This window comes from Chenopodium album, chromosome 11 (assembly GCF_948465745.1).
Source record: "Chenopodium album chromosome 11, dcCheAlbu1.1, whole genome shotgun sequence".
Taxonomy (NCBI): Eukaryota; Viridiplantae; Streptophyta; class Magnoliopsida; order Caryophyllales; family Amaranthaceae; genus Chenopodium; species Chenopodium album.
Genome location: NC_137844.1, coordinates 48,189,792 through 48,204,733, shown reverse-complemented (window position 1 = coordinate 48,204,733; position 14,942 = coordinate 48,189,792). Strand labels below are relative to the sequence as shown.

The 14,942-nt window shown below is 30.4% G+C and overlaps 1 protein-coding gene across 1 annotated transcript; it reads right to left on the bottom strand.

Moving 5' to 3' along the window:
- Positions 1–7,669: 7,669 nt before the first annotated feature.
- LOC145567652 (outer envelope pore protein 16, chloroplastic-like) lies at positions 7,670–11,280 on the bottom strand. The gene is made up of 6 exons (XM_081626995.1): positions 11,034–11,280; positions 10,878–10,929; positions 9,776–9,807; positions 9,403–9,436; positions 9,231–9,298; positions 7,670–7,957 (listed from the first exon to the last, which is right to left on the bottom strand). Exons 1-6 carry the CDS (start codon positions 11,127–11,129, stop codon positions 7,817–7,819), a joined length of 423 nt encoding a protein of 140 aa, XP_081483121.1. The 5' UTR covers positions 11,130–11,280; the 3' UTR covers positions 7,670–7,816.
- Between the last annotated feature and the right edge of the window lie 3,662 nt (positions 11,281–14,942).

Here is a 14,942-nt window from a genome sequence, read left to right as displayed (position 1 = left end):
TTTAGCAACGTAAATGTTTTTACACAGAAAAAAGAAAATATTCAAATTTAGCGAGGTTGAGGATATAGCCGTTGGTGGAGTTTGATTTTGAGGTTTTTTTTTTAGGCATGCTGCATGAGTTTGGCGGACAATTTTAGTGAAGAGGCCCCACTTGAATTATTGGAAGTCTTCCCATCTTTTTTATCTCTTCAAAAATAATTATGGGATGGGGAAGAAGTAGCATTGGTGGGGAGGTCCTCATTTTGCTTATTTTGTCAAATGAGAAGCTTTCCATCCAATAAAATCTTGACTAAAAAGGCTACACATACAACCATTGTATGTGGGAGTCACATATAATGTTACATGACAGCTTTTCACTAGTAGTTCTAATGGGCCTCAAATTCTACTACTTTTGATATTTCATTCAAATTTAAATGAAATTTCAGATTAACTTAAGGTTTGAATTTCAAATTTTTGTGTCATTTTCAATGCAATATTTAATTACTTACAAAAATCCACAGAAAAATTTAAAAAAATAAATTCTGTTAATTTCTTCAATGTCAAGAACAACAATCATTCTAGAGAAACGGCATCATGGAAGATGAAATGAAAACGTGAATGTTGTTTTTGTTGATTCATACTCCTCCGTCCCCAAAACTTCGACCCTTTTGGCCTAATTTTAGTCCCAAATGACGACCTATTTGCAATTAAAATACCCATCAATTTACAACAATATTTGTACAAAATTGGCTTTCCCATATACAATTTGGTTTTCTTCGTGTATTTTAATACTTTTATCTCTCTACTTTTTTACAAATCTCATTTAAATTTATTTTTCCAATATGTTTTTATTTCTTTTTAATTAAGTTTCTTAATAACCGCGAAATCAACCCGAAAGGATTGAAGTTTTGGAGACGGAGGGAGTATTAGTCATCCTCTTCCTCTTGGTTTAATTTGTTTAGCCTTTTTGCTTGAAAGGATTTTGCTGCGTCTTTTCCTTGAATTACAATCATATACAGGGCTTAGATGTCTCAATTTTCGGAGTTCAAATAGAGTTTCCGATAGAATAATTATTTGTTGTGTAATTATTTGGAGAGGATATTGTGCAAAATAGTTTGTGGTTTAATTGAGTTAATCTTCATCTTTTAATCATCCATTAAAATTGAAATAGGTCTTCCTCCCCTTTTCTATTGAACTATTAAAATGGATCTTCTTCTTTTTCTTCTTAATGTTTTCTATTGAATTTGGAATTTGTGTAGAAATACATAAATTAATAAAGTCACAATAGTAGTCAAGCCCGTATTCGTTAGAAAATAAAATGAAAAGTCGAATCTAAGGACCTCTATAATGGCTGAAAAAGGTTTAAGGTCGACAAAAATGGCAGAAAAACCCTTATAATATCAAACAATTTAATTTGCAAATTATTTTGTAACGCAAGAAAATTATTTTGTAACACAAGTAGTTTTGTTTGGTAACTACATATCTTAAACCGACATAGCAGTACTTGATATGAATTTTTTTTTTTTTTTTTTTTCTGCAAATGTATGTTGACATGATAATAATTCCGCAATCTTGGTTACTAATGCAGGACATTAATTTGCACTTGAACCCAAAAAAATTGTAAACAATCTAGTTATTAATAATAAATTATAAATTGATATATTGAATATAAATCTAAATTATTTTTCAACGAATCTGTCAAACTTTGAGTACCGTACATAATTATAACTTTCAAAGTAACCAATTTAACCTTTATAATTTGAAATGATAAAACACATCGATCGTTAGAAAATAAAGTGACATTATTGATCATGTGTAATGCTTTTTGTTTAAATTAGTTTTATGTCCATGAGAAATAGGTGGCAAGTGTTTAAAGTTATAGGTAATGTGAAATAGACACAGTTACAGGAAAGTCATAAGGAATAAAGTTGAATAAGTGAAATAAGTAATTAAATAACAATCGAGTTGCTATCAATAACAAGTAGAGCTGTTAAAAACCGACTCGAATTGGTGAATTCGGACCGTTTCGAACTGTTCCGAAAAGGAACCGAACTGCTAAGAACCTGTTATTTTAAAACCGTAAATCGATCCGACCAGATTTTTTAAAACCTAAAATTGAACCGATCCGAATATTTGAGAATCGTTAATGAACCGTACCAGTTATCAATCCAAACTGATACAACTCTAAATCGAGAACTACCCGAACCGAGTACTTCCGAGCCCGATAGCAATCCGACCCATTGTAAATCGAAACCGTTTAAACCCGACAAAAACCCGATAAGCCCAAATCGTTACAACTTGTACCTGGTTAGGACCGAACCGTTTATCACCTGTAATAAGTTATGACCGAACCGTTTACAGCCGGTAACCGGTTATAACCAAACCGTTTATAACCCGTAAGTCCGTAACCCGTTATGACCGTAGAGTTTTTTTTTTTCTTTTTTTATGGGTATCTTTTATCGATAGTAAAACAAAAGGGTTTAATTTGAATTATGAAGTATTTATATTAAATAGGTTAGGAAATTTGATATCATTGAAACTCTTATGTAAAAATATTATCGTCCTTTTATGAGTAATGGCTTATGGAAGACTATATTGTATTAAAGATTTGTTATTATTATTTAATTCTGAAAATCATTACACCAAAAACGGACATAAAGCTAAACAACTAATTAATACTTCGTATGATCTACTAGAATAACTAATTAAAGAATGTTGAGGATATACTAGAAGATTTACGTTAATGAAACCCGTTTAAAACTGGAAAAATCAGTTGTCAAACCGACTGAGTTCAACTCAAACCGATTATGACCTGAACCGATTACAACCCAACCCTATTAGAACCCAATATGTTTTGACCCAAAACCCGCTTTAAATTGACAAACCCCGTTTTTAAACCGACCGAATTTAACCCGAACCGATTATGACTCGAACCAATTATAACCCGACCCGAAAAGAAACTGTAATAAAAATAAACCAAACCGAACCGACCCGAAATTATTTAAAAACGATCCGAACTGATCCGATAATAATTCCAATCCATAAAAACTGACCTGTTATAAACCGAAAATTGATAAATCGAACCCAAAACCGAACCGCAAACCCGATTGACACCCCTAATAACAAGCAATGAATAAGATCACAATTAATTTCATTTAAATTTGATTATAATTAATTCCGACAAATGTTTTAATATTGCACAATACTAGCTTGGCAAATAGTTTTGCTTATTGCAAAATGAAATATCATGCACTATGTAAAAAACTAAAGTTCACATTATCTAATACCTTCTATTTACCCAAGATTCACATCATCTAATACCTTCTGTTTCCAATAATGTTACTTTCTATTTATGAGTAAAAAAAAAATTTTTTAAAAAAATTGACACTTATACTTGTTTTGAAAAGTATAAAAGTAGCCTATATTTGTATCCGTTAGGTGACTTTAGATCCCCCTTAATCAAATAATTTTTCCCTTTCTCGTTTTGGTTTTTCTTCGTAGTTTATTAATTAGTAACCATTTACATGTTCTCGTCAAAAAAAAAAAAAAAAAAAAAACCATTTACATGTTAGAGTAAAACAAAAAATATATATATAAATCATTTTTTTTTAGTGACTACTAGTTATATATATAAAACATTATTCTTTAACATTATAAATTATATCTAAATACTTCCTCTGTTATATTAATATTGCAATAATGGACTTTTTGCACTATTCATCACTCTTGTTTGACCATATAATATGATTTATACGTTAAGCAAAATATAGTCATGTGAAATTTTGTTGGATTCGTCTCATAAAGTACTTTCACAATATCAACTTTTTATAATTTTTACTCTTACACAATTACAGATATTTAGCATATAAAATGTGCTTTGGATGCGGAATTTCATTCTTGTTACAATATTAATAGAACGGAGGAAGTATATAGCGAACGAGAGGAAATTCATAATATATATTAAAAGAAATAATATACAATGATTAGTCACAAATATATCAAATAAATACATAAAATATACTACGTATGTTTAAAAATGAATTTGGATTAGATTAAAAAATAATGATAAAATTTATGTTGAAAAGATTGAATTAATTTCATTAAACTAAGTTTTATATTAAAATATACGGAATATAACTTTAAAACGAATAAGAATACGGATTTGGATTGAAAACCAAATTTTGATCTTGGATAGATAAATACAAGATAATTATGATTAAGAATCAATTTTTGTGTTAAAAAATTTCGTCTTCTATTTTTCTTTTATTGCATTATAAACAATTTTACACTATTCACATAATCTTCCTTGACAATCTTCTATAAAATAATTATTCATTAAATGACGTAGATACCCCCTTAATCAAATAATTTTCCTCTAGCTTTCCTCCCATTTTGGTTCTTCTACTTAGTTCATTAATTCGTAACCATGTACATGTTTATATATAAATCAAGTTTTTAGTAACAGTACGCTCAGAAAAATTATTTTTAAACACAAGGGATGATTTATCATTAATCTTAGTACTCAAAATAATCATGTAGTTGGAGTAAGGGATAGTTCAAGTGGTTAGAGCTTTCCTCCCTATTCCAAGAGATTCTGGGATTGATTTTCACCCCCGCTCTTGTGGCTCTCTAAATACCAAAAAAAATCATGTAGTGTTTGATAATGTCATGTATATAACAACATTAACAAATTCTCGAAATTAAATATCATATAACTAATATATAAAGCTAAACTTTTAGTCAGACCACGCGCCATGTAGGCAACAATTTAATATTTCATTGCCAAATTGGAGTTATTTGGATACATTTTTATGGATAAAAAAGTTATATTTTATTTTATGAAGATAAAAATTGGATATATTTTATTGGATAAAAAAAGTTAGTATAGAGTTTTATTTTCAATAAAATTGGATAGATTTATAAGATAAAATTGTCGATTTAGAGTTCAATTTCCGATAAAATATCAATATTTCACAAGTATAAATTAAATTATAAGTTTAGCCAGACCACGAGACAGTTTCATTTGTTGTTTTAACTTTTCACCAAATGTGCGCTATGTAAACAACAATTAAATAATTTATCATATAAATTTATTTTATATCGTAATTTTTTTTGGATCGAAGGAAATATATAGTTTAAAACGTAAAACATTCATTTATAATATTCTAAAAAAAAAGGAAAGAAATTGGTCTTAAAATTCAATAAATAACCCGGGCATCACACAGGGCATCAAACTAGTTTATATACAAAGGGGAGTTTTTCACGAGATTATAGAGCGCCATATAAGATTATAATTTATTAAAAATATATAAAGGGGAATATTCACTGTAACAGAACATTTTCACTACTATTAATATAGTTATTAAATATAAATATAAGGGTCTGTTCTCTTCCGTTGAAATTCAGTTCAGTTCAGTTCAGTTCAGCTCAGTTCAGTTCAGTTCAGCTCTTATGTCTAATGATATTGCTAATGATATAAAGCCAAATTTCATTCTTTTAAGCTCTTATTACAACGACGCAACAAATAATAATAATAATAATTATTATTATTATTATTATCAATAAATAATAATAATAATCATGAATAAATAATAATAATAATAATAATAATAATAATAATAATAATAATAATAATAATAATAATAATAATAACAATAATACTAATAATAATAATCAATAATTAATTATAATAATAATAATAACAATAATTAATAATAATAATAATAATAATAATAATAATAATAATATCGATACAATTCATTGTTCAAATGGTTCTATTTTTTTGATACACATTTCTATTGTTAATCTTATTGAGAAAATTAGAGTACTACACAACTTAAACTAATTTTCATAGTCAGTTAGTTCTTCGTCTTCTTCTTGTCCACCAAGCTCCTCCATTACCTCGGCATTCCTCTGAACTGACTCCCATATCTGATCAGTTATTTCTTGTCGGACAATATCCATAGCTGCTTTTCTGCTACATGTAAGTGTTTTGTGTTCTTTTGTCATAATACTATTTTATTTTAAAATTAAATAGTATATGTGTTTAAAATATTTAGAGGTTTCAAGTTTTTAATATATTTTCCATAAATTTATAATTATATTATAAATTTTATAATTATGTCATATGAAATAGTACATTTGTATATACACATAGGTATAGTAATATATAATCAAAGACCACTAATCCGTAGTTAAAAATCACTAATTAATAATTTCAGTTCAGTTCAGTTCAGTTCAGCTCAGTTCAGTTCAGTTGATTTCAGTAAATCAGAACAGGCCCTAAATAAACGATATAATTGAGACTATTTATTTATTGCTCTTACTAACCACTCATTACTAAGAAAAATGTGATTGTTACCAAAAAAATTATCAAACTTTGGATGAGTCATGGATGTCGCAAGAACTACAAATCATGGTATGTTTTTACGGATGTCTTTGTTTATAGATTATTTAATCAAATTCAACGCGAGTTTAGAATTTCTTGACATCTGGATAAATGAACAAAATGACAAAAGATTATTTAAATTTAAATAATTATTTTAACTAAATCAATATCTTGTACAAGAGTTCTCAGAATATGAAAATCTGAAAATTCGCCGACGATAATGAACTCCGGCATTATGTTCATCATCATCTCTGGACTCTGGATAAGCCTTTTATTTTAGTGTAAAATTGTTGGAATTTGATCCTACATCAATGGATAATAATTTATAAAAAAAAAAATAAGAAGAGTAATTAATACAATGTTTGGGCCACATAATTACCCCATCGAGAATCCCGCCCAATTGTGCTGATGGCGCCACAGTGGGTGAAATTTTTCCCACCCATTTTTCCCTTTTTTTTTGGCTAGTGCTGACGTGGCACAATCTTAATGGTGTTGTATGTTAGGACCACATACAACAATTGTATGTGTATCAGCTCCCCAAAATGCCTAAAAATTAGCAAAACTTCAATACACGCATTGGCATAACTAGCAAGTTTGATCTAGTAAATAATAATGGCTTTTAGGGGTGTCTTTAGCCCTATAGGTATATAATCTTATGGAAAAAACATGATCATAACTTTTATATGAGGGTTGCCAACAAGAGAGTATTTATATTTATGGAAAAAACATGATCATAACTTTTATGAGGGTTGCCAACAAGAGAGTATTTATATTCTCTTCTTTCTTTCCTAAAAAATTAAAAACTCTTTTAACATTTTAACTAATTTGGCATTTAATTTGGCTGGAAAGTAGATGTGAAGGCTTTTCAATGAAAAGTTGTAAGTCAATCTTCAACGAAAACATGAGAAGGTTATGATTTAATGATTTATTGAAAATGAGTTGTATGTGTAATCGCTAGTTTGTTACGCATCTGATCGGGGAAGGTTGACTGAGACTGGGCAAGCAATTGATAATCACACCCAATTGGGCAAACTCGATCTCCCGATACTTCAGAGGAGGTGGTTTCATGCAGTTTCCGCTACTTTAGGATTAAGCTTTCATGTCTTATACTCCGTAAATATACATTGTTATAGCCTTATAAGGTCATTAGAAGAGAGAATTGCCCCATGAAGTGACCAGAGAAATTTTCGAAAATGAGCGGAAGACTAATATTCTAATATTCCGCCCACCCTCTGAATCTCTAATACTTGATAGTAATACTATATGGTCCAGCACATTCATTATGAGGTTTCACATTGAATGTGGAAAATAAAAGGTAATTTTATTGACAAACTCCGTTCGTGCTAGTTCTAATGTTCAATTATTCAAAAAAAACCTCAAAACTAAGGAAGAATAGAAGCACGATGTTTTCTTCCCTCTATACACAACAGATATGGGTAGCTTGATTCATCAAGTGAGATAGTTGATAAACTCTGCAGCAGTGGCGACTGCACCTCCTGTAAGAGCATCTGTCACAATTTTGTCTTTGTTACCGTTGGTCACAGCAGATGCCAAAGCTCCAGTCAAAGCACCAGCAAGCATTGCGTTTTTCTGAGTATGTTTACAACAACAAAACAAGAGTACATTCATTAGAAAACCAAAAGTAACATACTACGTACTTCAATCCAAAGAGAAGAGTAACGCAGTTATCAGTATGAAAGATATATGATCATAGCAATAAGTAGTCTTAATCCATGTCAGTGCTTTAGCACAAACACTAAAAAGAATGATGACAACCCTACCTTCCAAATTTAACAAAATACATACCCAACAAACTGGTATACAATTGAATTCACTAGGGAGAAGTTGGGGGGACAACTACTAATTATGGTTTGTAAGCTTTTCGTCTAAGAGACGATGTAAAACTCAGAAGTATCACACTCTGTCTAGGATGCTAATATTGTAGTTTTCAGGAAGTATGATACTCTCCCTCCTCTTCAAACTACCCAAAAGAAGAAAAAGGTAATATGTATCCATATTGGCAATTCTTTGACAAACATATGTAACCACAAACAAATAAAGAGAAGGATGGCAAAGTGTATCAATTAATACAGATAAGCATTTGACAAACATACATAACCACGAACAAATAAAGAGAAGGTTGGCAAAGAGTATCAATTACTACTGATAAGTGATAACCACGTGAGGTGACATGGTGAGTTGAGAAAACAAGACAATGTACAAACCTCTCGTTAATGAAGCCAACAAAGAGATTGAAATATTCCACAACTTCAAACTCAGAACAAGAGAACACAAAAGAGGAGCTGGGAATCTCTCCAAAACTGTCATCCTCTGGTGCGATACATAAATTACATAACAGCAACCTAGCTCCTCAACTTACAAGCCCAATGCGCAATGTTGATACAAGTATTACTTAAAATTTACAAACCCCGACTAGAGGTTTTAACAACCCAATCTACAATTAAAGTCAAATGTAATGATACCCAATAAACCTTTTTAGATTAGGACGCATGACTTTTATAGTGAGAAATGTTCTAGAAGGTACAAAAAGCTACCTTACCAGTGTACGCAGGGATAAAATAACAAGAAGTTTCATGTTTCAGCTATCCTTGATAGATGCACTATCAGGGTCTCAAAGGTCTATGTTGTGCCTAATATGTATTATGTGAGATCAATACAAAAATCCCAAGTCTGTGTGCTATGACACAATGTAAAACAATAATCCTATATTGCAACTTATTTTGAAAAGACAGATTGATATGTGATATCCATCTCCTGCATTATATTACACACTGTTCTCCATCGAATCAGTAAATTGCACTAATAATAATTAACTTATTAGTTGGTTGGAGGAGGAAATTACCCAATCATTTGTTCCACGAGCCCTTCTTAGTCCATATTCCACCCCAGTATAAACACCAGCTACGGTTCCTGCAGAGTATAACAATAACAACGGTCAAGTTTGCAAAAAAACCAACACTTAATTATTATCATTACTGCAATATTTGTACTGTAGAACTAAAGATAGCACTTACCCCAGTATGCTCCTTCTTTGCACATCTTTTTCAGCTGCAAATATACAAGTTGGTTGAATTTTAGTATAAATTTTAAGGATATTACAAGTGGGTAATTAACTTTGATTCTCACAACATTCAAAATAACAATGGTGTTACACTGCCAAATTATTAGATCTTTTGGCATGCATTATTCAAGACCAGCTATAACAATATGCACTTTGTGAATTACAAGGATTCCAACTTTCCAAAACTGTCAAATCATTCATATTTAAAATTGTTGCTACCCATATTTAGTTTAATATTTTTGGAAATCTTGCTCAAAATATGTCAATAGAGACGCAAAATCAAGGGCTCTAGTATTCAAGCAACTAAAAAAGAACACCGAGCTTACCGAATGTTCAAGATCCTTGCTTGAAAGACTTCCTGCCAAAAAAAAAAAAAAAGGAAAAGGTGTTTTTTAGCACATCACCCAGTGTGATACAAATCTTTGCATAAACATCACAAAAATGCAGATCATTACAACAGAGGGAGGTGACTTTAAAACAAATAACATCCCTGGTCCTAAATTAATAGTAATATATCAATGCATGATGAGTAACATGCAATTAAATCTACCCAAAATACAGAGTAGTACATATTTCTCAAAACCCATAAACACTCAAACTGTCATGATTACAATAATCACCAAAGTAAAAAACTAAGCTAAACTCAAATTTCACTGCAGCAAAAGTGAGAATCATTCACAAATGAAACACAAACTTTCAAATCATCATCACAACCAAAAAACAAATCAAAAAATAGTTCAAAGCAGCAAAAGTGAGAAATTCCGAATAACAGAACACAATAGAAGAAAGAATCACTCTTAGCAGAGCAGTTATAGCACACTTACTAATTTTTCATTACCAAGCATGTTACAATATTGGGAATTGCACAATCATCACATAATTGCATATTATTAGTACAGATGGATGCAGGTATAAAACACATTACATCCTTAATTCTGAATTTATAGTTGTTGATACTTGAAGGTATAATTTGTACAAGCAATGTGACAACTATTTCTCACAACTCCATTAATACACTAAACACAAACTGTCATTATTAACACAACCACCCAAAAATAAATACATTAGCAAAAGCAAGAAATCCATACAACAAAATAGTACGAACCAATCTTAGCAATGTGGTTAATTAGCAAATTCATTAATTAATGTTACCATGTGATTACAAATAAAGGCTATATCTAAACGAATTGTACATTAATCATTTAATCATACGATTGCAGACTATTAGTACAAAGGGAGGAGGATCATTCCGGAATTGATGTCACATTGACAACAATGTAATTTGAACTAGTAATGCGATAACTAAACCCGAACCGAAGTCCTACAAAACTGCATATAACTCAATACCCACTAATACACAAACTGTCAAAAATAAAAATTCACCCCAATCACTAAAAACACCTTAAAAATTACAAAAAGAGTGACAACCTTTCTTAGCAATGTGATAAGCATCTTCAGCAACAGCTCTAGTAGCAGCAACCTGAAAAATCAAAAAAACCCAGAAAAAAAAAATCAACAAAAGGGTAAGCGAAATGTAATCAATCAAAGATGAAATTAACCCAAAAAATAAAAAATAAAAATTACAGTGCCAATCTTCAAAAACCCATCAACAGTGCGGTCCAACAAAGGGTTACCAGTGTCGATAACAACGTCAACCTTGGCGAAGCTGCTTCTCGGCATAGCTATGGTTTGAAGGTTTCTCTCTCTAAGTGAGATTTTCTCTCTCTAGAATGTGTGTGGGAGTGAGAGAATTGCGGGAAATGGGAAGGTTGGGAAGTGGGGTGAGTGAAGAATGTGAGTGTTAAAAAAGGGTTGGAAAGATTGAAATGTGTGATGGAAATGGATGGTTTCTTCTTAAGAAAAGGTCAAATTACCCCCTTCTTTTGTCAGTAGGGTACCCTGTTTTTTTTGGATTACAATTTCTTATCATTCAAATTAGATATTTTGATTTGATTTTAACAAATTATGATTTGGTTTGTTTGCTTTTATTTGAATCACAATGGTTTTTAGAGTTAGCAAAAGCTGACACAATATGATTATATGATATACACTAGATGTATAAAAGAAAAAAAAAAAAATTAGTATGGAGAATTATTGTTAAGGATTACTAAACCAATTTATATTAGAGTACATATATGAGCACGGCATGACATATTTGCTAACTCTAATCATTTTGTTTAGCAATTTATTTTATTTTTTTATTTCCTTTGTTTCGTAATAATCGCAACACTTTAATTGACACACACGTCAATTCACAATTTTGTCTATTAATATTTGTAATTATATATTAATATATTATTATGAAGTATAAAGACTAATCAAAAAACATTTTACATGGCAACATATATATTGTTATATATGGGTAAAAAGTATAGTTAAAGTAATCATATGAATAGTGCACAAATTAAACAGTTGTGATTATTAAACAGGGAGAGTATTTTTTTTGGAGCGGTATGGTTAGAGAATCTCGTGCCACAAGTATTAGAATCATGGGTATATGCAGTCCGCGTAATTTTGGTATATGTAGTCCGCGTAATTTTGGTACAAGTATTTGTTTGGGAAAATTTCAATCTCTAAATCCATACCTAAAACCCACAAAATATGAGGTTCATAAATTTAAGGGTAGGTGAGAATAACTGATTCCATAATTTTCAAAGGCCCAACATTATTGATAACAATTCTGAACTGAAGTCAACTTCAGATACAAAAAACCCAAATCTTACAGGGTCAAGTTATCGGTTTTGTAACCGAAAACGTATTGATTCCTATCTGCATCTCACTCCAACAGTGTATGCAGCGATTTCTAAGGGACGAACACTACACTACTATTGCTCTTCTAAGAAGGATTTTATTAGCATTCGAGTACTCGATCCTCCAAAGAAGATGGATTGTGCTGAAGCTCAAGAAATTTTTACACCAATGGAGATTAGTCACCCCCCCGCCCCGTGAAAGGGCATGATAGGTGTGAAACAACTCTAAATTTAGCACAAGAAGATTCGACCATAGGTACGGTTGATCAAGTGTCAAAGTGTGAAAGTACGTCGGTGCCCCTTCCAGTTGCTCCAGTTTGCTCCCAGTGAAGTCTACTGCAAGCCCCAACAATTCCCCTTCTCAGAATTTAATGTTATTGGTTTCCTCTCGTCATTCCAGAGCTAGAAAAAAAAGTCATTCTCTAAGAAGTTTTAACTTCCTCTGTTTTTACTAACTCTTTGTTTTGCAGGATGAGTGGCTCAAAAAGAAAAGCGTCCTATCCCACCAAAATCGTATGGCTTCCGAATAAAAAGTTGTTATATGGTTCTACCCCTAATGTTCTAATGTGTAATTTAGTTTATGATTAATTTAGGATTATGCTAATGTCAAATAAAAATAAAAAAAATAAAATAAAATAAAAAACTTTAGCCTTAGGTGGAATATGATGAAAATTGTTCATCCTCTAACAAAACCAAACACATGGTATTAAAAATCAAGTTTTAGCTATATAACTAACAATGGTCTAGGGTTTGAGACTTAGCATACATAACATTTGTTTGGAGAGTTTTTCCTCTAATTGAGGTCGAACCTAGCTTGAATTTAGTTTAGTCAGAGTCAAGTAGTCTATCAGACTTTAAATTATCGGGTATGCTTGCGTAAATAATTAAGGAGTCTCTCATGTATACAGTAATAATATTAGCGTGTCTTCAAAAAAAAAAAAATATTAGCATTTTTATTTTAGTAATAGGTACGAATTTATGAGAGATAATAGATAATCCAAAAATTTCATCAGCACCAACAATAAATTATAAAGGGCCTAGGATAAAATGCAACTTTCTAAGGCAAGTAAAGACTCAAAATGGAGTACGAAATATCTTCGTACATACCAAACCGATCCACGAAGCCCATAAATATAGACATTACATAAACGCCTATGCCCAATAACACTTTGAGGTGTGATGTTTTTTGGGCCTAGATTTTGAGAACAAAGGAAAGTTTACCCCTCTTTGCAAGGTAAAATAGGAACCTTAGATATTAACGAGGTTAGTATCCATGCAATGCCCGGATTTAACCAAAAAAATTAATTTTGCGTAAATTAAAGCTGTACAGTATTAAAATAGTTTTAAAATATACGTACAAAAATAATAACAATGTTTGTAGGAAGTGGAAAAGAAAAACAAACAAAATAGGATGTGATAAGATAAGATTAAATAGAGGAAACGGAATTTTAGCTGATAGTCAAAGCAATCTTGAAATTTTTGGGGATAAGAAAATAGTTACATCAGTTTATTTTTCCCAACACAATATAAAATGAATCTCGTTAAATAAAAAACATGATTAACAAAAAAAATATGACCAAATAAGAAATCATATTAGACAAATATACTTTTAAAAGATTTTGGCAAGAAAAGATACAAATTATAATATATTTAGAATAAAATTTTAGCTAATTGAGTATACATAGAAGATACAATAAAACCAATTACAAATCATATTATATCAATATTTTCTAAAACGTTTTTGGAAAGAGAAGAGAGAGGATGATTTTGGAGGGAAAATAACAGCACTGGGAAATGACATATGTCATTCCCGGTGTTTGTTTTATTATTATGTTATTGATTTTTTTTTTAATTGCCAATTAATTTCTTAGTTACAAAATAAATACCCTAATTAAATACTAGTATATATATTGTCATTGCAAAATTTTGACCAATGATATAAGTTTTATTTTTAATAAGTACAAATAATAAAATGTTAATATGTCAATGTGTCAAGACTATAACATAAATTGCATTTTACTACCCCTCAAATATCACTTTTCAATTTTTCTTCTCTATACATTACTAATTAATTTAACCATCCCGTTAAAAGTTTATCTAAATATCACCCAATAAATCAAATAAAATTAGATTTCACCACCTCAAACCTTGATTCCAGTCAAGTTTCCGGTCTAGGAGCCCATACAACGGCTATTTTGACTATTTTAAAGTTCTCTCTCCTCGATTTGTTTCTTATAAAACTAATCCTCTAGGTCTAGATACTTAATTACTTCCAATAACTAATCATCTTGGTTTATACACTAATTTGGATATTTTGAAAGTAAAACTTTATTATAATAATTCAAGTGGAGAGAGAAGAGTAAGTTGGTGTATAATTTTTGAACTACCCACAGTACTCTCAAAGTCAAATAGTGCTAGTTTAATATTCTAATTAATTGCTGTAATAGATAAAAGTTGAATTTAATAAAATATTCAATCAAAAACAGGAACTTTATGGTAGTAATAAAACTAAATTGAAAAAAAGAAATATATCATATATCACATTTGAAAAAAAAAAAACTTACACAAAAAAAAAAAAAAAAAAACAATAAATTATGTCTATCTATATTACATAATAGAAAATGGGAGGGTAGAATGAATGCATGGTTGATGTCAAAAAAATGAAATTGAATAAAACTTGTGGATTGCTAAACACCGTCAACAAAAATGATCATCACCGCCAACATACATGTGGTGTGAATGG